Below are 26,687 nucleotides of genomic sequence, written 5' to 3'. Positions count from 1 at the left end.
AGAACACTTATACTGGCCTATAGCTGGGCAATCATCTGATATAAAGCCTATTTTATAAGAAAGTGTTGAATATCTCAGGTAATTTCCTGAATACTGTACTGAAAGTGAAAAACAGGATGGCTGTATGGGTACATAAAAGTTCTAAGTGTATCAGCTGTTTGCCCTTGTAACCATGTGACTGGGAACTGTGGCTGCCAACATGATGGGTATCATACCGCAAGTTGCTAGCTCAGGAGAAGATCAAAATTCAATATTTGAAGTATGGTTTCTACAGAATGCATATTGCTTTCACACCATCATAATGTCAAAGAATTGTAAGTTGAACCATCATGAATCTGGGACCATATTACCTACCTTGACCCTTGGGATTACTATCTTTATACTACAGTTGAGGATACTGAGGCTCAGAGAAATGAAGTAGCCTCTATTTCCCCAATCTATTACAAGACTTAACCTAGTCAACCTTATCCTAAGTATGTCTTGAAGAAATAACTTTGTGCAAAAAAGCCTGGGGACAATTTAAAACTGTAAACTTCAATTTAAGTGCCCCTGGGTCAACACTGAAGCATGTTGCTACAGCACAATGGCCTGAAACACCCGAATACTACAGAGAAATAGAAGGTTAGGTCTGGGTCTCACTCCAAGATGACAATCAAGGAAAGGAATCAGTTATATACAGGTAAGGGATTCCTGTTACTAAACTTTTAATTAACCCCTATTTAACTACTATAACTATAAACTTATTAAACTATAAGCCCCTAGAACTATAAACTCTTAAAAACTAAAAGTGGTTTTAGGGATGGATTATTTCAGCAATAATAAGACAAGGAGAAGCAGGAAACTGGAATACTTAGCCATTCTAAAAAGAGAAATGTAAACGAAGGAAATCAGGTAGTGTCCCTAACTCTTCTCCTCAATAAAGACAGTTACATATCTGAAGCCTTCAGTGGGGAAAAGAAAAGTTAATCTGTGGGGAATTAGTTCTGAGCATGTAATTTCTGTTAATTTTATCTTGTAGGAAGACTATTTTCCTATCTCCTTTTCATAAAACTAGCAAGTTTCCTTACAGAGTTTTACTAAGAAAACTGTGATCACACTTAAAAAATTAAAACCTAAAGGCGCACCTGAGTGGCTCAGTTGGTTAAGCCTCTGACTCTTCATGTCCGCTCAGATCATGATCTCACGGTTTGTGGGTTCAAGCCTCACATAGGGCACTACACTGACAGTGGGCACTATGCTGACAGTGTGAAGCCTCCTTGGGATTCTGTCTCCCTCTCTCTGCCCCTCCCCCACCCTCTTTCTCTCAAAAATAAATAAATAAACATTAAAAAAATTAAAACCTACGCATCCTTATACAAATTATCAATATAATTTAGCGTGCTATTTTCTTGTTTGAAGAATTTCACCACTTGCTAATTTTTGTTTGACCTAGTTATTTAATACAAAACACAAAAGAAAGCAAAACAACAGGGTCTCCTGGCTGGCTCAGTCAGAAGAGCATGTGACTCTGGACCTTGGGGTTGTGAGTTCAAGCCCCACATTGGATGCAGAGATTACTTTAAACAAATAAATAAACTTAAAAAGGCAAAACGACAAAAAAAACCCTTTCGGTAAACATAAGGCTTTTTCTCTAATTTGATTCATACCTTCAAATGAATTGGAAATTTTCTACAGTCTTTCTGTGAATCAACAGTAGGGAATGGTGGTGAAGTACGTTCAATTTTATTACAGCTCCGAGGTTTGAGGTCTGAGACATCAGAAACTGCATCTTTTAAAGTGAGAGGTATCTGTCCTCTCTGCTTTGGTGACTGATTAACAGTTGGATCAGAATGGTCCTTGGACTGCAATGAAGACCCAAAAGGCACTCTATTGACACAATGGTCCTGCTGTTTGCTCTTATTAACAGTGCTTGGATTAACCACAAGACTGGATTCTCTTTTATCATTTACATTGTTTTCTTCCTCACTCGAGTCACCGGGTAAAATAATTCTGGATAATTTTTTTTTTGAACGTGCACAATTTTGTCTCATCTCCATTTGTTTTAGCTTTACTGCACGTCTGGTTCTATAGTTTTTGCTCCCACTTGCAAGGCAATCTTCAGTTATTATGTTAAAATCAACACACACTTCTTCACTTGATTGACTTTTATAAGACTCATCTTCATCAACACAAAAACTGTCTTCTAAATAGGTTTCGTCTTGCTCAGGAATCTACAGTAAAAATACAAATTAGCATATTATAAATTTCTTTCATAAAATCAGTATGTATTTAACATTCTTTTAAGTACATGAAATCTTTATGATTATTTCACTTACTTCATTAATTCAGTCACTTGTGCTCAACTACCATAATACTGAGTATATGCTTTATGGAAAAAAATGGGGAGACTGGGGTTATAAAAAGAATGATTTACTCTCTAGAAATGTACAGTCTCTTGTAGGTAGCCAGAAAAATAAACAATTTATAAACAATGTGATAAGGGCTACATAACAAACACAATGGAAGTACAGAGATACGAACATTACACCAAGCTTAATACTGGCAATTTATTAACAAAGAAGACTAATGTGAAAATGTTGTCCATAAATCAAAAATAATCTATAATTTTAGAAAATAACATCTTTATAAAAAATAATTTTCAAGACAAATAAAAGAATAAAAGAAAAAATAAGAAATAAAAATGTAACTCATGATTAAATTCCATTCACTTCTTTTAAATATTCTCCTAATTGGAAACCAATTCAACAGTATATTCTAATTAGCTCAAATTAAAGATAGGGTAATTTGATCAAATTAGGACTAAAAGGGATTCTGAGAATTCATCTAGTCCACCTTTCTGAGTCAGAGCAGAAATTATCCCAAATAGCTCTGACAGTCCAGTACTAGAAACAAAATGGAGACTTCATTAACAGGAACATATCTCAACATTACCATCAGGAAATTCTCCACTGTATTTCTATAGTTCATACCTGTGAGAAAATATTTATGTTGTTATGCTTCTTACGGACCATTTTATACCGATTGTTCATCAGTGGACTACGCAAAGACTTCATGTAAATAGCTCTCATTTCAGAATCTGTGTAAAGATAGTAAGAATTTCAAGTAGCAGAATTATTTAAATGAAAACCAGTAGGGTATTTAACTTTGACCTATTCCAAATTCACATAATTCAAACCTGCAGAATTATTTTATACAAAAGATATTTAATGTATATCGAAACAAGTTTAAAAACAATTATTAAAAACTATAAAGTTAGTTTTGCCTTCAAAATCAGACCATCTGGTTGCATGATTGTGACAATTCATTTAAGCTCTCTGCCTTAGCTCTGAAAATGAGTATTAAGGTAGTGTCTTTTCATGAAAAATAAATGTGTATGAAAATCTGAGGACTGTACTTGACTTACAGAAAGTACTAAATAAAACATAAGACATCCAGGCAAAAAAGAAAACATATGCTTAAAGACATCAAAAGACACAGCTAGGAGGTAAGGTCGTTTCATAACTTGCTGTCAAGCAAAAACTGGGAAACTCATGAGTTTCTATTTATGTGTACTTTCAGGGTTATAATCAGAGAGCAATTTTATTTTTGTCTCTCATTTTCCATTACATTTTTTGGAGTGATTAAATTAATCAACTTAGGTTATTTTCAAGGCTAACACTAATTTAATGACCGCACTGCTTGGAACAAGATGTATAATTTTTTCTTTGAATAATATTCCCCTTCCCTCCATTCCATAGCATAGCTATCAACTACTAGGTATCCTCCTGATTACCTATCCACTCCTTACTCATGCTAAATCCCTATAAACTTAGTGAGACTTTACTTCTAGTTTCTTATTTAGAAGTACTCAGGATCTAGGAGCTTTCAGAGACTTTTTTTGTTTTATAGATTTTTTTTTTTAATTTTTTTTAACGTTTTATTTATTTTTGAGACAGGGAGAGACAGAGCATGAACGGGGGAGGGTCAGAGAGAGAGGGAGACACAGAATCTGAAACAGGCTCCAGGTTCTGAGCAGTAAGCACAGAGCCCGACGCGGGGCTCGAACTCACGGACAGTGAGATCGTGACCTGAGCCGAAGTCGGATGCTTAACCGACTGAGCCACCCAGGCGCCCCTAGATTTTTTTTTTTTGGTAGAATGTATATACAATAAAATGCATCCTCCTTCAGGATACAATTCTGTCTTGACAAATGCATCATATGACAAACAATAATCTATTTGCTGTCCCTGCTGTTTTTACCTTTTCCCAAATGTCATACAAATGGAAAAAAAAAAAAAAAACTTTGAAATCCTACATATTAAAAAAAAATTTTTTTTAATGTTTATTTTTAGAGAGAGTGAGACACAGAGCATGAACAGGGAAGGGGCAGAGAGAGGAGACACAGAATCAGAAGCAGGCTCCAGGCTCCAAGCTGTCAGCACAGAGCCCAATGCGAGGCTCAAACTCACAAACCATATGATCATGACCTGAGCCGAAGTCGAACGCTTAACCAACTGAGCCACCCAGGCATCCCTGAAATCCTACATATTTTAAATGCACTATGTCTAAATGGAGTTTCAGGGATGTCTGGCTGACTCAGTCACAAGAGCATTTAACTCTTGATCTAGGGGTCGTGAGTTCAAGCCCCATACTCAGTGTAGAGATTATTAAAAAAATAACTTTTGAAAAATTAAAAAAATTAAAATGGAGTTTCAGATCTCCTTACTCCCTATCCTAAGGGCTCCACCTGTAGCCTGCCTAATATAAGACAGCAACAACTATGTCCTTCCTGTTGCCCAAACACACTGACTCCTTTTTTTCTCTCAAATCCATCAGGAAAACCTGGCAGCTCTAAGTATCCACAATCCAATCTTTCTGACCCTGGCACTGCTACCACATTGGTAAAAGACTGTATCATTCCTTAGATTACTGCAATGAACTTGTAATTGGTCTCTTCTCCCACCTTTGCTCCCCTGAAGACCATTCTCAACAGTGAAGCTAGAGTGATACTACTAAAATAAGTCAGACCATGAGTTGAACATTGCTTGTTGCCTTTGCATCAATATTCCCCGCCAGATTAATACTGCAAAACTTCAAAAGTCGCTGTTACTGAACATTAAGGGCATAATACTAAGAAACCTTATTCTGCAAGTCATATCAGTATCAAGGGCATAGTACTGAGAACTTAAGTCTCTAAAACCTTTTTTTTTTTAATTTTTAATGTTTGGTTTTTTTTTAGTTTTTGAGAGAGAGCGTGAGCAGGGGAGGGGCAGAGACAGAAGGAGACACAGAATCTGAAGCATGCTCCAGGCTCTGAGCTGTCAGCGCAGAGCCCAATACGGGTCTCAAACTTGAGAGTACAAGATCATGACCTGAGCTAAAGCTGGATGCTTAACCAACTGAGCCGCCCAGGTGCCCCTAAAACCTTTTTTTCTCTCAAGTAGAGCTTGGGAAAATTTGCTGTCTTACAACATATCAGAGAGTACAGGAGCAAAATAAATGGCAAAATTTGTGAAAGATTAGAACACAAAATCTCACCAGAATCTTTCCTATTTCTATTACAGCCAATCAGACTCATCTGTAATTAATATATATAAGATCTGCTCAAGCATTGTTTGGAGAGACTGTTTTCCAAAAGCAGATCTCTCTTACTTGGCAAATTTAATAAATTTAGGTTTGTATCTCACCTGTTTTTAACATTCAACATTGCTCAAGTCCTCATCTCCTTCTAATCTTTGATCAAATATCATCTTCTCAATGAAGCCTACCCCTAATTACCTTATTTAAAGTTACACCATGTCCATGGTTAATACTGCTAGCTCCTCCCACTCCAAATCCTCATCTTACTCTTTTTTTCATTTTTATGTAAACTGTTGTGTATACTGTTTATCTCTTTCCATTCACATGGAAGCTTCATAAGGGCAAGGATTTTTGTCCACTGATACAGCTTTTTCAAGAACTTTACACAGTACCAGCACACAGTAGTCACTAACTACTTGTACAATGAACATATGACACTGACCCAACCAGGTCATTCTGGTAAGATCTGATCAAATTAGCAGAAGCCTATAAGCAACCGAGTCTAAAATAAAGCAAACATTACAGAATTTGAAAGTGACCAAATATTTCAGACATACCAAATTTTCTTCCTTTATAACTCAAAGATCTTTAAAAACTAAAATATTTAAACATAATCACGTTAAATCACTGAAAACTAGAAGAAAAAGAAGCATCATTATATCATTTACCATTTATATCCTGTGAGAGTTGAGTTGCATCATTTAAGAAGTCAAGTAATGAGGAATCTTGTTCATTTTCTGACTGATCATTTTCATCTGATGAAACATACTCTGCCTCTCCTTGGGAAAGTTCTGCTTCGTCATCTAAAAACTTTCTAGCTGCAAGCTGTGACAAATTAGAAAACAAGGAAACACACTTAAGAAAATAATTTACTTTCTTACATAACTGGAAATAGTTTTGTAAAATGGATTTCTTGCCAATGCTTTAAAGAAAAAGAAAACTTCAAGAAGAAATGCCAAAGTAGCACACCTATTTAAATTTTCCTCTGATAACTCTACTGTAAGTAAAATACAGTACAACTCAGCATGTCAGCTTGCTGGATGTTTCTTAATAAGCAGAGAGTTTCCCAAGTCTTCTGGCTAATTTTTGCCAGGAAAAATACTGCACCACAAAAAGGTTGATTACGAAAAGAAAAGGTGTAGGGGTGCCTGGGTGGCTCAGTCGGTTAAGCGTCTGACTTTGGCTCAGGTCGTGATCTCGTGGTTCGTGAATTCGAGTCCCGCATCAGGGTCTGTGCTGACCGCTCAGAGCCTGGAACCTGCTTCAGATTCTGTGTCTCCCTCTCTCTGACCCTCCCCTGCCCTCACCCTTGCCCTCTCTTCTCTTCCTCTCATAAACATAAAAGGAAAAAAAAAAAGGTGCTGAGGATTCTTTTCCAAGGATTTGAGTATCGCATAGACATAAGAAAAATGATGTACTGACTGTAAAAACAAATAATCTAAAACTCAGATTTCTGTCTCTGTATTTTTTCAGTTTGAATCTTAAATTTTCACTAAAGTTTCTTCATTCAGTCATTCAAAATAACAAAGCACTGAAAGATAATTTCAAAACATAAAAAGAAACTAAACTATCACACCTTGAGATTTTAATTCCAGTAAAACAAGTAAAATTAGAGTGAAAATATTTTTAATTTTTGGATTTTTTCCTATAAAGAAATTTTAACAAGAAATCTACTAATGTAAAACCTAATTTTTATTATTAATACATATGATATATGGGTGTGTATATATATATTTAAATACATATATATATATGAAAATGAAAAAAGTTTACCTTAAGGTGACTCTGTTTCTTTTGGACTTTGATGCCTCTGTTTGCATTCCTGTTATGACCCCTGAAGTCTTCTAACTGTGGATGTTGTTTGTGAAAATTGTCACTCTCATCACTAGATGAAAATTCTAACTGTAATAATTCAAAAAATATCTTGCATAAGAAAATATAATTGAATTGTATTTTAATGTATTTCTCACAGGTTTTTGCTTTTATTTTCTTTTTCTTTTTAAATAGTTGACCTAACATTTTTTGTTAGAAAAATAAAATACTCTCACAACTCAAAGCCATGTTAAAAATACATAATACTTAAGAATTTAAAAGTTAAGTGATGCTAAGTACTAAAACACTAAATTAGGTACTACTATAGTCTTCATTCAATTTAGTATACATCAAATGCATATGATGAATACTTATAGTTTTCATTTATCTCCTCTAGAAGATCCTAAAGGGCTGTACAAAAATTAATGAAGACTATAAATATAACTCTCAGAATCAGTCATCAACGTACAGCCCTTTCCAACCAAGAAATGACTAAAACCATGACAAATTTTGACAATGAGGCCTATCACTATATCTCTTCAGAACAACATAAAACCAATCAAAACAATCAAAAGTTTACCAAAATAATTTCAAGTAACAGGAAAAACTTTACTTTAAAATGGATTGATCACCAGCATTGTCAATATTTTAATTCATTTATGATGAGGCAGTCAGACATTCCAGTTAAGGTAGCAAGCTAAAGCAATTTTTCTAGTGAAGTGTTATAGGAGTATATACAAAATAAACATGAGCTGATAACATTTTTAATAATTTTGCAGTTTCTCCTAAATTGCATTAGAGAATTAAAATACACAATATTACCTAATCTCAACTTTTAGTTATCAAATAGCTATAAACTGATAACAAATGAACATCATTAGCCTTCAGACTTGCCCTCTACCTAAACTGCAGATTCAGTCCTGCCAGACAATGCCTGCCAGACACTGTCACATCACTATTCCACAAAATCCTCAAACTCAAACATGCTCAACACTGAATTTATCATCTTTTTGCCTTCTCTAAATTTGTGAAACATATTCCAAACAGCCCTAGCCAAAAACCAGGGACTCATCTTGAACTCCTTTCTTTCCTTCTTTCAAACCCATTCAGTAAGCAAATGAAAGAATAAGGCCTTCCAAAACTGACCCAAATTTTTCTGCAAATTTACTTCCTGGCACTCTTTGTCTTTACAATCCAGTAATAAAGAGATGCTATTTTCCTGCTTTGCATCATTCATTAAGCTGCTAGCTTTCTTGGCAAGCCTTTCCATTGGCTTACTACCATATATGCTCTAAGGTATTTATATCTTCAAGAAACATTCCAGAACTCCTAAGGACTAAGCTAAAGGCTTATAATTTTTTATCACTTATTAAAGAATTATATTGAAATTATCTGTTTACTTATCTGTCTCTCCTGTTAAGACTGTAGGTGACTTTAGACAATTCCAGGATATCATACTTATAGTAGTACCCTGAGCATCTTACACAGTAGATAGCAGATATTTAGTGAACTGAAGTGTACTGACTAAAGTAAGAATAGTTTTTAAAGAAGTATAAATTTGAAACAGAAATTCCAATCACATAGGAATTACTATTCTTGTGTTAACCATATACCTATTAGATCAAATACACCTACATTCACCTACACAAATATTTTTCTTGTAATATTTACTCTAAAATAATTTGAACTACTATGCATTATCTATTATCTACTTACTCTGTTTAGAGGAACTCTGCGCTTTTTCACAGCATGAAGTGGGGAAGCAACTTCCCCATTTTTCTCATCCTGGATAAAGTAGATAAATAGATAAAAAGTTTTAAAAAAAGACTTAAGTGGGGGCGGGGCAGATAGGGAGGAAAAAGCCTTTATATAATCACATTGTTGTCATTACTGACTCACCTGTGGGGATTCTAAAACATTTCCTTTTGTTTTTTTACTTTTTCTTCGGAAAATCTCATCATCTTCACTTTCACTGCTTGTTAATTGTTCATCTAAAATTTATTAAAAAATGAATCTGGTCAATAGATTTAAGTTCATCCACAACTATTTTATTGATTGGGTACATTATTTAATGTTAGTTTTTTGTTTTTTTTTTAATGTTTATTTTGAGAGACAGCATGCAAGCAGGGGAGGGACAGAGAGAGAGGGAGAGAGAATCCCAAGTAGGTTCCATGCAATGCAGCAAAGACCCCGATGTGGGGTTTGATCTCATGAACTATGAGATCATGACCTAAGCTGAAATCAAGAGTCAGACACTTAATTGACTAAGCCAGCCAGGTGCCCCTGATGGATGCATTATTTAAAAAGAGTTTTTCAGAAGTTTGGCCAAAAAAATCAGCAGGAGACAGAAAAATAAAACAGAGCCAGTGAGGAAATTAAGAGGATAACTTTTGCTAATAACCACATATTTAACTAAAATAACATTTGTATAAATACGTTTATATTGCCCATAGTTGGTAGTTAAATATAATGCTAGAAAAAGTTTTAATGAAAATCTGACATAAAGATAGGAAAAATGATCTCACCCATTAAGAGACTTAATATTAAAGTGTTAAAAGCAAATACTGGAAGCTCAAAGGTAACATAAACTTGGTAAAAATATAAATGTTAGAGTATATCCAAAACTATGCAAAAGAGTTAATTTTTAAAAATTAAACATATTTCCAGACCTTAAATAAGTTTTCATCTTAAATGAAACATTCATAAATCATGTCCTTGATGCCAATGAGAATAACATAATAAAAGATTTACATCTCAATAGATGCAGAAAAAACATTTGACAAAATACAGCATCGTTTCTTGATAAAAACCCTCAAGAAAGCCAGAATAGAAGGAACATACCTCAAGATCATAAAGGCCATATACCAAAGAAAAACCCACAGCTAATATCATCCTCAATGGAGAAAAGCTGAGAGCTTTCCCCCTAAGATAAGGAACATGACAAGGGTGTCCACTCTCACCTCTGTTATTCAACACAGTGTTGGAAGTCCTAGCCTCAGCAATCAGACAACACAAAGAAATAAAAGGCATCCAAACCGGCAAGGAGGAAGTCAAACTTTCACTCTTCACAGATGACATGATACTGGAAAACCCCAAAGACTATACCAAAAAACTACTAGAACTGATCCATGAGTTCAGCAAAGTCACAGGATATAAAATCAATGTACAGAAATTGGGTGCATTTCTAAACACTAATAATAAAGCAGCAGAGAGAGAAATCAAGGAACCAATCCCATTTACAGATGCACCAATAAACATATAATACCTAGGAATAAACCTAACCAAAGAGGTGAAAAATCTATACTGAAAACTATTAGAAAACTTATGAAAGAAATTCAAGAAGACATAAAAAAAAAATGGAAAAACAATCCATGTCCATAGATTGGAATAACAAATATTGTTAAAATGTCAATACTACCCAAAGCAATCTACACATTCAATGCAATCACCTGTCTAAAGAACACCAGCATTCTATACAGAGCTAGAACAAACAATCCCGAAATTTGTATGGAACCAGGAAAGACCCCAAATGCCCAAAGCAATCCTGAAAAAGAAAATCAAAGCTGGAACCATCACAATTCTGGATTTCAAGCTGTATTACAAAACTGTAATCATCAAGCCAGTATGGTACTGGCACAAAAACAGACACTCAGATCAATGGAACAGAATAGAGAACCCAGAAATGGACTCACAAACGTATGGCCATCTAATCTTTGTCACAGTAGGAAAGAATATTCAAGGGAAAAAGTTTCTTCAGCAAATAGCTGTTGGGAAAACTGGACAGTGATATGCAGCAGAATGAACCTGGAGCACTTTCTTACACCATACACAAAAATAAACTAAAAATGGATGAAAGACCTAAACATAAGACAGGAAGCCATCAAAATCCTAGAGAAAGCAGGCAAAAACCTCTTTGACCTCGGCCACAGCAACTTCTTACTTGACATGTCTCTGGAGGCAAGGGAAATAAAAGCAAAAATGAACTACTGGGACTTCATCAAGATAAAAATCTTCTGCAAAGAGAAGGAAACAATCAGCAAAACTAAAAGGCAACTGACAGAATGGGAGAATATATTTGCAAATGACATATCAAATAAAGGGTTAGTATCCAAAATCTATTAAGAACTTACCAAACTCAACACCCAAAAGACAAATAATCCAGTGAAGAAATGGGCAAAAGACATGAATAGACACTTTTCCAAAGAAGACATCCAGATGGCTAACAGACACACGAAAAGATGCTCAACATCACTCATTATCATGGAAATACAAATCAAAACCATAAGGAGATACCACCTCACGCTTGTCAGAATGGCTAAAATTAACAACTCAGACAGCAACAGATGTTGGCGAGGATGAGGAGAAAGAAGAACCCTTTTGCATTGCTGGTGGGAATGCAAACTGGTGCAGTCACTCTGGAAAATAGTATGGAGGTTCCTCAAAAAATTAAAACTAAAACTACCCTAAGACTCAGCAATTACATTACTAGGTATTTATCCAAAGGATACAGCAGTGTTGATTTGAAGGGGCACATGCACCCCAATGTTTACAGCAGCACAATGGACAATAGCCAAAGTCTGGCAAGAGCCCAAATGTCCATTGACTGATGAATGGATAATGATGTGGTGTGTGTACATGTATGTATGTATATATATAATATATACATATATACACAATGGAATATTATTCAGTGATCAAAAAGAATGAAATCTTTCATTTGCAATAATGTGGATGGAATGAGAGTGTATTATGCTAAGCAAAATAAGTCAGTGAAAGACAAATATCATATGATTTCACTCATGTGAAATTTAAGAAACAAAACAGATGAACATAGGGAAGGGAAGCAAAAATTAGATAAAAACAGAGAGGGAGACAAACCATAGGAGACTCTTAAATACACAGAACAAACTAAAGATTGCTGGTGGGGTGTTGAGTGGGGGGGGGGGGGGGGGGATGGGCTAAATGGACGATGGGCATTAAGGAGGACACTTGCTGGGATGAGCACCCAGTGTTATATATAAGTGGATGAATCACTAAATTCTACTCCTGAAATCATAATAATGATTTGTATGAAAATAAGGAAAAGAAGAAAGAAAGAAAGAAAGAAAGAAAGAAAGAAAGAAAGAAAGAAAGAAAGAAAGAAAATAAACATGGAAAGTAAAAAAAATTTTCAGAGCAAACTCATTTTACCCTACAGCCTGCTACAATAATCTATACATAAGCTAGAATTGAGTTCTATCACAGTACTTAAATACTACTAAGTCATTTTAGTACCAAACATCTATCACTATATTTTCTAGTGTTCTACAAGTGTTTAGAATTAGATCACAGAAAGCCAGAGATTTCTCTGGAACTTCTGTGGTCTTATCTCAGTCCTCCAAATACAGTCTTGTTTCTCAACTTTTTTCAACTATTTTGCTATATGAATCATCTACTTTATACTGTTCCCTCCAAATCTTACACTTCCTTTTCCCTTTGTTTTCATTTTATAACCAAATTCCCTATTATTTTCAACATATTCAAATTGTAAATATTCCTGAAGAGTCAAAATGAAAATCTACATTAAGAAATCTACATTACCAATCTAACCCAGTCCACAATTCTGTCATCTTCTGAACCTCCTAAATATCCACTATCTTATTATTTATTTGGTAGTTATTTCCACAATTTACTATGATCTTTTCAAATGTATATGTCACACAATTGTTTGGGTTTTCCAGCCAAGGGGCAGGGGCCAAAGGGCAGGAATACCTTTCCCATGGCATGCATGCCATAAATATATGCAGATAAAATACATCTTTTATTAGTAAGCATCAACTTAAGAAATACATATACATCAGTGATCTCATTCAATACACCAAATATTGAAAAATTACATTTTGAAAAATTACAGAAGCTTATGTAAATTATTCTAGCAAGATTTATGTGCTTTATTAAGATGGAATCTTACCTTCAGCAAGATGACGGGATTGACGAAGACTGATTTGCTCCCTGCTTTTAGCCTTTTCTACAAAAAGTCCTGAATCATCAAAAGTTGAATTCAATATTTCTTTGAAACTTTGTAGATCTACTTTTCCCTTATTAGAATCTGGTGTCCTAGGCTTTTCCTTTCTCTTAGAAAATGAGTTCAATGTGTTTGATTCAGAAAGTGGTGTACTCACAACTTTTTCTCCTACTGGCAAAGAAAATTGAGAATAACCAGGAGACATAAATTCTTTATTTTTTGCTGCACTCAGTGGAAATTGTGCAAAATTTGGACTCCACTTATCTTCACTTGATGGGATAGTAATGGTTCTACTCGTAGAACTAGCAACATGATTTCGTGGTATTACTGCTTGATTTGAAGCATAATTTGCATCACTTATCTCCTTAATATCTAAACACCTTTCAGATAGATCTAAAAACTTATTATTTATATCTGATGCATGTTCTAATATTTCATCATCAGAATCTGGACTACAAAATCCTAAATCAAAAGTAACAGAGAATAAATCCTTAGAGCAGTCAAAAACATATTCATCACTCTTCAGGTTTTCCTCATGCACACCTCTCAAATCTTGATGAGATTTCCAACTATTAGTATCACAGATAATTTGATCTTGGGGTTCAGAATCATTGTCTAACAAAAGTTCATCAGAAATTAAGAACTGAGAGACAGGTGCCATTTCACTTACAGCAGGTTTGTCTGGCACACAAGAAAATTTATATTTATTGTTTGAGGGAGAAAGGCTCACATCATTAAACTCTGTATTAACATCTTTGAATAGTGGTAAACTCTCATCCTGATCAGTGAGCAGTATTGGGAGGCCATTGCTATCCCTATAATTTTTCTTTTCAACTAAATACTTTGGAGGGCCTATGTTTATTTGAATATGACTGCTGGATGCTAAATTTTCATTTATATTATCTTTATGTACTTCATCAACATAGTCATTGAAGCTTGGGTCATCAGAAATTTTATCATTAGTTGCACTATAAAAGCAACTTTTTGCAAAAGAATGATTAATAGATTTAAGCGAATTCAATTCTAAATCCTGTTGAGAATTTACAGGTGAATATGACATCATACGGGTAGATTTATCATTCTGTAAATACTCAGTGCAGGGTAGGAAAGGCAAATTATCAAGTTCAGAACCCTTAGCAATTTCATATTCCAAATTTGAGAGTCCAATGAGAGGTGGAGGAGAATGAGACAAAAATCTCTCTACATTAACTAGTACCTCTTCCGTTAATGAATGACAATTATAAAATCTGTCATCTATTCTAGTTATACAAAGTTCTTCCTCAAATGGAAGAAATAAGCTAGATGAAACATATTTCTCATCAATGAAACTGTTATAACCAGAATCTAAAAAATTTCCTACAAATGAACTAGATTTATTTATGAATTGACCTTCCATCAATCCACGTGGCTGATGAACAACATTTTCACTGACAGCACATACGGCAGCAGCAACTTCATCTATATCTGAGGCCCTTTTATCATTTAGTACGTCTACCTGAAAAATATTTTCAACAGTAGCACCGCCATCAGTATCTAAAGAATCCATAACAACATCATTATTTTCTTTTTTAGGCTGATCTTTTTTCAATTCTTTAGAAGATTTTTTCTTTAAAGAAGCAATTTTAATAGGTTTGATTTGAGTTTGTTTAAAAATTTCAGCACATTCTTCATCAGATTCTGCCACTGAGAATGAACTGTCTTGACTTATATTCCTTGAAAATGATGATTTCTTGTTACTAGTAAAGGTGCCATTGGCAAGAGGATTGTATCCATTCTTGGAAGCACGAAATGTTGAACTAACATCTTCCATTTGTAAATGAGATATAATTTCTGATTCATAGCTGCATTTTCCCTAGGAAATCGGAAAATGAAAAAGTCACAAGAAAACAAAAGAGCCAATATTAAACGAGTTTACTTTATGTTATTTTCCAAACAGTATTACATTATTCAAATAATTTTCTCTTATAACTTAAAAATTATTCTAATAAATCAAACAAAATTATAAATGACACTACTGTATAATTATAAATTATATTTAATCAGTCAATATTTTTGCATCCTCAAAATTTAATACATGGAAGACCCACAATAACTGTTTGCAGAAAGAACAAACTTAATAAACACATAAGATTATAAACACTAAGTTTTTCACTTCTAACATTTAGTTGAGCAACTATTCTAATTTCCTAAAAAAACCGATATTTAAGTAATTAATGTATATAAATGCAAACCACATATATGTATGTTAAATTTACTCTCTTGATAAAGGTAAACTAAGAACAGCTTTTAGAGCATCTGAAATAGATGTACCGGTACATCTATTAGGCTGTAGGCTGGAATATACTATTTTTAACAAATTTCCCAATCAAGAACTCTTAGAGTGAATTTGTCTTATTTATCTCTAAATCTAAAACAATAGTCCCCCTCCCCCCCTCCCCCCCCATTTCTGACCCACACTTCCCTCTTCCTTCTGAGTGGCCACTTTAGTCAGGATTCCTCTACTATTCAGGGACTGAGCAATTAACTAATTTTTTTGTATAATAAGTACACTAAGTATTCATTTGAGAATGTTTGTCTCCCTGCTGGTGTCTATGCTTCCCACAGACAGAGTATTTCATTTAGCCAAATGATGTATAACTGGGCCTAGGATAGAGGTGGACACATATAAGTGCAGATTTTATGGGATCCACAAATAATTACTTTCTATATGTATTCATGAACACTAGCTAATAATACAAATAGCAGCTACAATCTATTGAGTCTGCCAGTTACTATTCTAAGTGCTTTACACACATTAACTCATTTAATCCTCACAACCCTATGAAGAAAGTATTATCATTATCCCCATTTTACAGATGAAACTGAGGTCCAGAGAGGTTAAGTAATTTATAGATACATGATTAGTAAGATGTAGAGTTAGAATTCTAACCCAGACATTTTGGATTTCATACTTATAGTAGGTTCATCATTCTGATTCTCTCAAGGAAGAAAATCAAGAAACTGCTCAAGTAATCAATAATCCTCTAAACTACTACCAGGATCAAAGAGACATACACCAAATGACCTATGTGATGGAGAATATTTCAATAAATCCCATTCTAACAAGAATCCTAAACTAGCTTTACTAACAGTTTATATAAATCATTAGTATATTAAATTTTTACTCTGGTTTATCTGTATTTTAGATGATATTCTTCTAATTAAGTCTACTAACTCACCTAAGGCAGAAAACTGGTTCCCTATTAAGATCACAAGGAACTTTATAAGAAACCAAAATATCCTATCATTATTTATATTAAACACTTGTTTCTTGTAACTTCAAATTAAGAAGAATAAATATCAAGTATTCTAGTTTCACCATCATATCAGTAAGAAAAAGTTACAACAAAACTCTACCTCTTCATGTCTCATTCCTTCTATCATTTGCATAATGCTTATAAAATGGTGGCAACGATCTGAATGGTCCACTTGATACGTAGGAAAAGGATGATCCTGCCATACTCTCCAATCAGATAGAGAGAGTTGATGAATTCCAATGGCTGGGTCTTGAGTCTTGAATAATGATTTAAAAAATAGCAAAAATGATAAATATACATACTCAGATTTCATAAACTTATTTAAAAAACAGTATAATCAGCCTACTATAAATAATCAATTGATTTGGGTATTTTGAACTAAAAACTCAGGAGAATAAAGAAAAATAAAATAACAGTTCATGAGTTTGAGCCCTGCACCAGGCTCCGACTGACAGCACATAGCCTGCTTGGAATTCTCTCCTTCTCCTCTCTGCCCCCTGCCTCCCCCTCTCTCTCTGTGCCTCCCTCACTCCCATACTATTTCTCTCTCTCTCTCTCAAAATAACTTAAAAAAAAAAAAAGTTTTACACAGTTTCAAAAAAGTGTACAAGGATACTCATGACAGCATGATTTTGTTAGTAACATATTAAAAAGAATTCCAAAAACACAACAGGAAAATAAGTAGTGAAGCAAACTATGGTATACTACAGAGTAACATAACAACCATGGAAATTATGCCTATGGAAATGCTCATATAGTAGAAAGTAATTGGAAAAATGCAGACATTATGTAAATACACTACAGTGAAATAAAAATATATACACAATAAAGAATATAAAGAAATTAGTTCTACAAACTTAGACTTTAATATTCTTTTTAAACTGTTTACATTCTTAATTTTTTAAGTAAGCTGACATTCTAAACATACACATTCCTCTCCACTCCCAGAGCTATTGCATTATCACTCTAAAGAGCATCTGAAAACATGTTCAACTTACTGGTCTGTCTTCCTCATTTTCTAAAGACAAAAACTGAACTTGAGGCAATGTTATTTCCTTAATTTCATCACTGTCTCTTAACCTATAAAGTTTGTTCCATAATTTAAATTCTTCTGCTGATAGGTACCAATCTTTCTTTGAATTACTTTGCTTCATTCCTACAAGTTGAAAAAAGAATTGAAAAGAAGTTTTTAAAAATCTGCTAGGCAAACACAAAATACACAACATCAACTCAAACTCTCTGTTTATATCTATTTATATTTGCTAAATGACTGATTCTCTTCCTCAAAACCAGTATTCTTCACATAATCATTTGGTTGTCACTTCCTGCTTCTATAGATCTTCTAACTTTCTCTCACCTCTTTGAAAGTACTAGTACAGCCTCCTGTCCCAGAAGCTAACCTTCCATAATGACTTTGTTAATGTAACAGAGCCAGGCAGCTAGGCTCTCAATCTTGGTTCGTTTTGGACTCTCTCCATGTTGTTGTCTAAGATCTGGCACAAAAGAGTCAAAAAACTTACCAATGAAAACTGGTATGACTCTATCATTGTCATCTGAAAGATTATCTGACATTTGGTTGGGAGTAGGGGAAGATGTCAAGTCTAAAAAGCATTTTTAGCTTTAAGTCTTAAATGAGGGGGGGACGTGGAGGTAAACAGAAAAGACCTGCTTCAGAAAGTGAAATAATACACTTTTTTTAAAAAGTATACCAAATTAGGGCACCTAGGTGGCACAGTCGGTTAAGCGTCCAACTCTTGATCTTGGCTCAGGTCATCATCTCAGGGTTCATGAGTTCAAGCTCTGCATGGGGCTCTGCACTGATAGCGCAGAGCCTGCTTGGGTCATTCTTTTTGTCTCTGCCCCTCCCCTGCCTGTGCATGCGCTTGCTCGCTGTCTCTCTCAAAATAAACTAAAAAAAAATTTTTTTTGAAGGTATACTAAATTAACCCTTTCTGACTTCCATAACCTCTACAAAGGAAAATAATCAGCAAACTGGAAGGGATAAACAGTATAAAGAACAAACTCTGGTCCAATACCACTGAGGACAGAAAACAATCAGAAAGTCTACTGAATTAGGAATCAGACAACTTCTGTCTTAGCTATTCCCAAATACTGTATAACAAGCTTTTGAAGGCACCTGGGTGGTTCAGTTGGTTAAGCGTCCCACTTTGGCTGGGGTCAGGATCACATGGTTCATGGGTTTGAGCCCATGTTAGGCTCTGTGCTGGCAGCACAGAACTTACGTGGAATTCTGTCTCTTTCTCTGCCCCTCCCCAACTCATGCTTTCTCTCTCTCTCAAAATAAACAAATTACAAACTTTAAAAAAAAAAAAAAAAAGCTTTTGTTAAATAACAGGTTTAAATTTTCAGGTCCCTTTGAGATCTAACAATTGAGGCTCTCAGACTCTTAAAATTGGAAGGCATTCCTATCTTTTAGTCACTTTAAATAAGTTCAGATCTCTAAGCCCAGATGAATTATATACTAATATACAGAAGATTACATTTATACATACAATCTTAGCAAGATGAATCAGTGACACTTGAAAAATCAGGAAGGGGCACCTGGGTGGTTCAGTCGGTTGAGCGTCCGACTTCGGCTCAGGTCATGATCTCACAATTTGTGAGTTCGAGCCCGCATCTGGCTCTGTGCTGACAGCTCAGAGCCTGGAGCCTGCTTCTGATTCTGTGTCTCCCTCGCTCTCTACCCCTCCCCCACTCATGCTCTGTCTCAGAAATAAATAAACATTAAAAAAAAAATTTTTTTTTAAAAAGAAAAATCAGGGAGAATGGGGAAAAAAAGCATAGAAACATGAACATGAGCTAATATTTTTAAAAATAGGTTCTAAAAAAAAGGTTCTAGAATTTTACAAAAGAAATTTGTCATCCATGTCTAGTTACATTTTAGAGCCAATTATTAAACATATGGTTTATTTTAACATTTACAAAAATACAATTATCACTGAGAATAATTAATGCCAAGTTAATCAAGTTTTGATGCTATTATTAGTTAAATAAATTCAAAAGAATCCAAAATACCATTGATTCCTAAATAATTCAGGGGTTAGGTTATGCCCCAGGTAAAAACGGGCACTTAACTTTTGGCTCCCCTAAAACTTAACTACTAATAGCCTACTGTTGTTTGGAAGCCTTACTGATAACATAAATAGTCGATTAACATATATGCTTTCTATGTTTTATGTATTATTTACTATATTCTTATAATAAATGTAGAAAAATATTAAGAAAACCATAAGAGAAAATACATTTACAGTACTGAGCTATATTTACTAAAAAAAACTACAGTTAGACCAGTGTTGTTCATGGATCAACTATACAATCTTTTTTCTTTAGCCAAAGGTCTGGCAAAGTATTGTGAATGACAGGTATATTCCTATTAAGTAGATCTGTCTGAGATTTAATAAGCATATCCAATAACAGCTGATTATTAGCTGTTACTAATAATTAGCAATAACACTGGTTAACAGCTCTGAATTAATGGAAAGAACATTAATAAAGTGAATCCAAAGCAACGGACTAGGGGGGAAAGGATCTTGAAACTTCATGGTATGAAAATCAGTGGAACTGACAGTTAAATTTGAGAGGTATCGTCTTCAAATATATAAAGAACTGCTACTTAAGTACACAAAGGATCAAAACCATTCCTTGTATCTAGAAATAACACTAAATCAATGAGAAGAAGGTACAAAGACATTTTTCAACATATGAAAGAAACTTCTTCTGTATAGGGCTTCTACATAGGGAAGAACCTTTATAAAGAGATAGAATTTCTAGATTAAAAGATATTCAAGCTGAGACTGAATATGCATTTAACAAGAATACTGAATGCAGATCAAAACCACAAAGAAACATCATCTCCCAGCTGTTAGGAGGGCTACAATCAGAAAGTTGAAACATAACAAGTGTTGGTGAGGATATGGAGAAATTTGAATCCCAGTATACTGTTGGTGGCGTCATAGAGTGGTACAGCTGTTAGAGAAAACAGCATGGAGGTTCCTCAAAAAATTAAAAATAGAACTACCATAGGATCCAGCAATTCCACTTCTGGGTACATACTCAAAAGAACTGAAATCAAAGAGATACATGCACCCCATGTACACTGTAGCAGTATTCACTATATGTAAGAGATGTAAGCAATCCAAATGTCCACTGACAGATGAATGGAGAAAATGTGGTATGTACAAACAATGGAATATTATTTAACCTTAAAAAAGAAATCCTAACTGGGGCACCTGGGTGGCTCAGTCAGTTAAGTATCCAACTCCTGATTTCGGCTCAGGGCATAATCTCATGATCATGAGATCAAGCCCCATATTGGGCTCTGAGCTGGGTGTGGAGCTTAAGATTCTCTCCCTCTGCCCCTGTACAACCCTCAAAAAAAAAAAAAAAAAAAAAAAAAAAATCCTACCATTTGCTACAACATGAATGAACCTATAGGAAATTATGGTAAGGGAAATAAGCCAATCACCGAAGCACAGGTACCGCATGATTAGACTATCGATATAATATTATCTAAAATAACACAATCAGAGAACAGAATGGTGTTGCCAGGGGCTGGGTGGAGGGAAAAATTGGGAGTTCTTGCTCAAAACATCTAAAGTTCGAGTTGTATAAGATGAATACATTTTATAGATCTGCTATATAACATAGTGCCTAAAGCTAATATGACCTCCTTCTTAAAATATTTTTTAAAAATAGCTGCAGAAATACCTCCTATCTTGATAGGTAATTTAACCAGATGATCCCCAAGGTTCCTTCCAAATGTTAAAATATAACTATATGATTTTATGATTCTTTAAAAGCTCTAGTTAAAGATTAAGCAAAATTTAAAACAAAAAATTTTCAGTTTCTCTTCTTCATAGTGTTAACATTTCAAGATATTTTCTTGATATCACCAAAATCTCTGCAGTTCTTAAACTACCAACTCTCATTACTAGATATGCTCCCTGGCACCAAAGTATTTGTTTCTCACTGACTCAGTATCACCAGGAACTTGGTCTAACTTGGCCACTATCTCATATAAGAGTAAATTTAAAAATAAAAAAAAAAAAATCTCTTTTGCAGAAAGGGAAAGAAACCATTTCCCTTCCTTATCTTTTATTTATTTTTTTAACTTTCTTTTTTTAAATAGGTTCCTTGCCCAATGTGGAGCTTGAACTCACAACCCTAAGATGTAGAGTCAGGTGCTCTACCCACTAAGCCAGTCAGGAGCCCCCCTTCCCCTTCCTTTTCTTAAAATAATTCCAGAGATCCCTAATGTTTATAAATCTTTTAACTCTTTGGTATTTTATGTGAATCTCTGTAAAGTCTGAGCAAGCCTCTAGTTAGCATTTCAACCATAGAGGTTTCCCTAAGGATGTAGGAACTCTCTCTGAAACATCAAGGAAGATAGTGACTCTCTCTCCTAGTTACCAGGGAAGTTTAGCCCTAGGCACCATTCCCTTCACTATCTATTTGCACAGATAAAAGAAGTCTTATTTCTTTGAATAAAGGCACTAAAGCTACCACAAATGGCTACCTTAATTACCAGGTGAATTGAAGATGAACTATGAAAGAATATATAGAAAAAGGTGCTATCCTCTTATGTGAGGATAAATTACAATTAATCTTGAGAATATGTATGTAAACAATTGTAACTACCTGAAGGGATGTATAGGGTAGAATTTCTGTTTTGTATTACCTTAGTGGATTGTCTACGAATGCACACTAAAATCTGATTCAATCTCTATTCAATAATAAAACTGTTTCCTTCCTTTTCTATATTTTGTAAAGATGATTCTCTGAGTTGATAGGCCATTTTTAATCTTCCCAACACTGAGTTTCTATCACTATTCTGTCACTGTCTCCTTCCCTTTGTCACGTGAATAATCTCTTATCCTCTTCAACACTCATAACATCCTAAAATATACACTGAGTTTCTCAAAAAGAAAATATATCAACATATGGCCTGTTAACTAACAACAGGGGGAAAAAATGCATGGTTCAAATGCAAAGTTTTTTACTCACCATTCTTATAGGAAAAGATAGAGGACTTCCGCTGCAAGTTCCGAGAAGGCTTCTCTGGTTCATAGACACCACATGTGATGAACATTTTATGTAATTCTGGATTGATTCCATCAGGCACCATTCGTGGACTTCCTTGGTAAAAATGAAGAACTTGCTTGTTACCTGAAATAGCTTTATAAATACTTCTTTTGTTGCACTGACTTTGATTATAAGTCTGCAAAGACAAATGTCAAATTACATTATTTCTATAATAATCATCTAGCCATGACAAGAAGTTTGGATTTGTTATAAACAGTAAATTAAACTCTGATCCACTTAAATACTGAGAATATCTATCTTGAATTTGAGGCCAGTTCAATTAACTCTTGAAAATCAGTTCAGGGGCGCCTGGGTGGCTCAGTCGGTTGAGCGTCCGACTTTGGCTCAGGTCATGATTTCGCAGTCTGTGAGTTCAAGCCCCGTGTCAGGCTCTGTGCTGACAGCTCAGAGCCTGGAGCCTGCTTTGGATTCTGTGTCTCCCTCTCTCTCTGCCCCTCCCCCACTCATGCTTGCGCTCTCTCTCTCTCTCTGTCAAAAATAAATAAACATTAAAAAAATTTTTCAAAAAATCAGTTCAAAATCTAGTATTGTAAAAGCCTACCTTCATAACTATATTGCAAAAAGGAAATCTATTATTTAGGATCTTGCCATTTTTGAATAAGGCGAATATTTATATGTAAGTGTAAATTGCTTTTTTTAAAAATACTATTCCCTTATTCCAGCTTGTTACTTCATCTTTCTACACCTCAACTTTCTTTACTGTACACTGTTTATCATTTAAATGAGAAAATGTATCTGAAGCACTTAGAAGAGTGTCCAGGAGAGCAAGTGCTCATTAAACATGGGCAATTATGACTAGTTTACAGATAAGAAAACTAACAACTGAACACAGAAGTTAAGTGGTTTGCCTGAGGTAACATAATTATAACCTAATCCATTTATTGATAGTACACAGATTTTATAAGCTGCCAGATATTTCATTTATTGAGATCATTTTATAGATCAAAAGAATGTTACATAACATGCTATAATCACATGAAAAGTATCTGGAGAGAAATTCATTTTTCAGGATGAATTTTAAAGGGTCTATTAAACATTTTAAATCACTTTTTAAAACTACTATAATTAACGAAAAATCTATATGAAACGACATATTGGGCCAAGGAAATAATCCCATTGAGTTACAAAAGTTACTCAACATTATAGCAAGATACATTCATACTTTACTATAATCTTGAGTGATGTAATTCAAGTCTCTTATCACTTTAAAAGAAAAAACTAAAAATAAAAAACAAGCCTTAGAAGCACAGGGAAATAGTAAAACAAAATAATACAAAAATAGTGATTTTTTTTTTTTTGGTGTCTCTAAGTTGGTACTGAAGTACAAAAAATGTGTTTCTTCAATATGGATAAAAATTAGAGACTGAATCCAGTTAAGAATTCTCCCAATTACAAGAAAATAAATAGTCAGAATCTACTACAAAGTGGGGGGGAAAAATCAACCACAATTTCCTACAGATTGTTTCCACTTTGAATGTTAACAGATTGATATTTGTCTTAGGCTTTATTTCTCAAATTTCAAGTATCAAATCTCGTTTCTGAAAGTCTACTTACACGTTCTTCTCGTCCTTCAGCAAGGATAACAACAATTCTGCCTTGACGTTTGCGGCCAGTTCTACCCATTCGTTGTATAAGACGAATTGGGCTCTTCTGGGCATCAAAACATATTATAAGATCAACTTCTCCTATATCCAAACCTTCTTCACCAACACAAGTAGAAACCAATGTATTATAACCACCACTACGAAACTGTTTCACAACCTAAAATAAGAATGATTTAAAAATAACCAGATACAAACATAAGAGACTTGTAGGTGAAAACATACTTTTCCACTCACCCCAAAATGGTGAAATTGGATTATAAATCAGAATCCAGAATACCATGGAATAAGAAGTGGCAAAATGGCAATATAAACCAAAACAGATTGTGGTAAAATGCAAAGAGCAGTCCTAATGCTTTGGTTACATAACGGTTGTGATGGCAAAAGTGTTTGCTAATCATTTACACATAAATAAGAAATCCCTGATATTATTTAGCATCACTAAAAGAGCCATGGGCAGGTAAATGGCCCAGAGCAATTACTGCTGCTTAATCATATCCTAGACTTATATTTATTTTTTGGTGTATCTAAAGTAAAAACTTTTATTACTCCTAAAACTCCTATCTTACCTTTTATACTGCCATTCTAATGAAGGGTAGCAGAATACGCCACCCCAAAATATGACTGTGGGAGTCTAGGACATACTGCCCCGAAATATGTTGCTTTGACCTATTGACAATATTGAACTGTAGACACTTGAAAAACAGCAAAAGCAGGGAAAGGCTTCCTCTCCCCTTATCTGTCCAAAAACAGATTCTCCAAAAGGAACTCAACTGTCATAAATCCCCTCCCCTGAGATTTTCATCAACCAGAAAAAACTGACTCATCACAAGGAGAGGCAACTAAAAGTTATTCCTGCACTTAGACAAACTTGATTACAAATTATCACACCTCCCATTTTTCTTCTAAGGGCCCATTCATCTTTCCTAAAAATCAATTAATTTCTACTTAGGAGCCTATGTCCCTCCTCTCCTTTCTCTTTTAAGATGGTATTTAAGGGGCAGCTGGGTGGCTCAGTCGGTTGAGCATCTGACTTCCACTCAGGTCATGATCTCCTGGTTCATGGGTTGGAGCCAGTGTCGGGCTCTGTGCTGACAGCTCAGAGCCCGAAGCCTGCTTTGGATTCTGTGTCTCCCTCTCTCTCTGCCACCCCGTCCCCACTTGCACTTGCACCCTCTCTCTCTCTTTCAAAAATAAACGAACATTAAAAAAAAAAAATTTTTTTAAAGATGGTATTTAAGTCTGAATTCTAAGCCACCTTAGGGAGTTACTGATTTTCCCTGAGTATCTCCCATGTATAACATAAGATATATATGTTAATAAACTTATTTGTTTTTCTCTTGTTAAGCTGCCTTTTATTACTGGGGGCTCAACTAACAGCCAAAAAGGAATAATTATTTTTCCTCTTCTATACCAAGATTTCTATCACTTTAATAAAACTGCAGTAGCCTAAGAATTAATAAAAAGTCAACGAAACATTTTGAAAAACTTCCTTGAGCCTTAAAAACTTATTCTGAACTGTTCTGAGCCTCAGTTTCTCCACATAACACCAAAGTTGCAGTTTTGTATGTGGCAGACACAGGTAGTAATAAGATAATATTCAACAGATAGATAAAGAATAGAAACAAAAGTAGAATGATAGTATTCCAGAGAAATCAGTCATGCACTTGAGTAAAGCCTCTATAAATGCCTATTAAAATATCAGAATACCCAACACAGGGCTCCATTCCACAATCCTGGGATCATGACCTGAGCCGAAATCAAGACTCAGGACTTCAACCAACTGAGCACCTATCCTTAAACTAGCTCTATTATTAACAACAACAACCTCAAAAGCATGATTATAAATTTAAACTTATATTAAATCCTCTTGTAAACTTTTCCAGTAGCTTAGTAAGAGAGTTTTCTTTGAATATGAGAAACCTCAGAGTACAGGGATAACCAGTGATCATGATTAAAAGTTAAGATTAATCATTTCTCTTTGGAATCTGGAATCACATTAAGCCAAGGAAAGACTAACCTAATATTACCTGTATATAACTTAAAACACATGTCCTCTTTGCTCCCCCCCTACACCAAAAAATGGGTCACAGTCTTAGAAATGTAAAAGAAAAATAATTCTTTAATATAAATAGTTAACAGATGAATAAAAGATAGTTGACATACTTTTTAGGTAACATGTATAAATGAAACTATTATTATTTTTTTTTTTTTAATTTTTTAATATATGAAATTTACTGTCAAATTGGTTTCCATACAACACCCAGTGCTCATCCCAAAAGGTGCCCTCCT

At 34.5% G+C, this 26,687-nt stretch overlaps 1 protein-coding gene across 4 annotated transcripts in view; it reads right to left on the bottom strand.

The window, feature by feature from the left end:
* Window positions 1-26,687, bottom strand: part of FANCM (FA complementation group M) — a 70,226-nt gene that overhangs the window by 11,248 nt on the left and 32,291 nt on the right. For all 4 annotated transcript variants that reach the window (XM_042943065.1, XM_042943064.1, XM_042943066.1 and 1 more), the window contains 11 exons: window positions 24,349-24,555; window positions 22,696-22,909; window positions 17,670-17,827; window positions 16,772-16,927; window positions 13,322-15,227; window positions 9,271-9,362; window positions 9,088-9,156; window positions 7,333-7,461; window positions 6,228-6,384; window positions 2,970-3,076; window positions 1,647-2,210 (listed from right to left, as the gene is read on the bottom strand). In XM_042943065.1, the coding sequence (XP_042798999.1) occupies window positions 1,647-2,210; window positions 2,970-3,076; window positions 6,228-6,384; window positions 7,333-7,461; window positions 9,088-9,156; window positions 9,271-9,362; window positions 13,322-15,227; window positions 16,772-16,927; window positions 17,670-17,827; window positions 22,696-22,909; window positions 24,349-24,555 (3,759 nt within the window). The remainder of the gene's footprint in view (window positions 1-1,646; window positions 2,211-2,969; window positions 3,077-6,227; window positions 6,385-7,332; window positions 7,462-9,087; window positions 9,157-9,270; window positions 9,363-13,321; window positions 15,228-16,771; window positions 16,928-17,669; window positions 17,828-22,695; window positions 22,910-24,348; window positions 24,556-26,687) is intronic.

This window comes from Panthera leo, chromosome B3 (assembly GCF_018350215.1).
Source record: "Panthera leo isolate Ple1 chromosome B3, P.leo_Ple1_pat1.1, whole genome shotgun sequence".
Classification (NCBI taxonomy): domain Eukaryota; kingdom Metazoa; phylum Chordata; class Mammalia; order Carnivora; family Felidae; genus Panthera; species Panthera leo.
The sequence above is the reverse complement of the archived record's forward strand: the minus strand, read 5'-3'. Positions and strand labels throughout refer to the sequence as shown.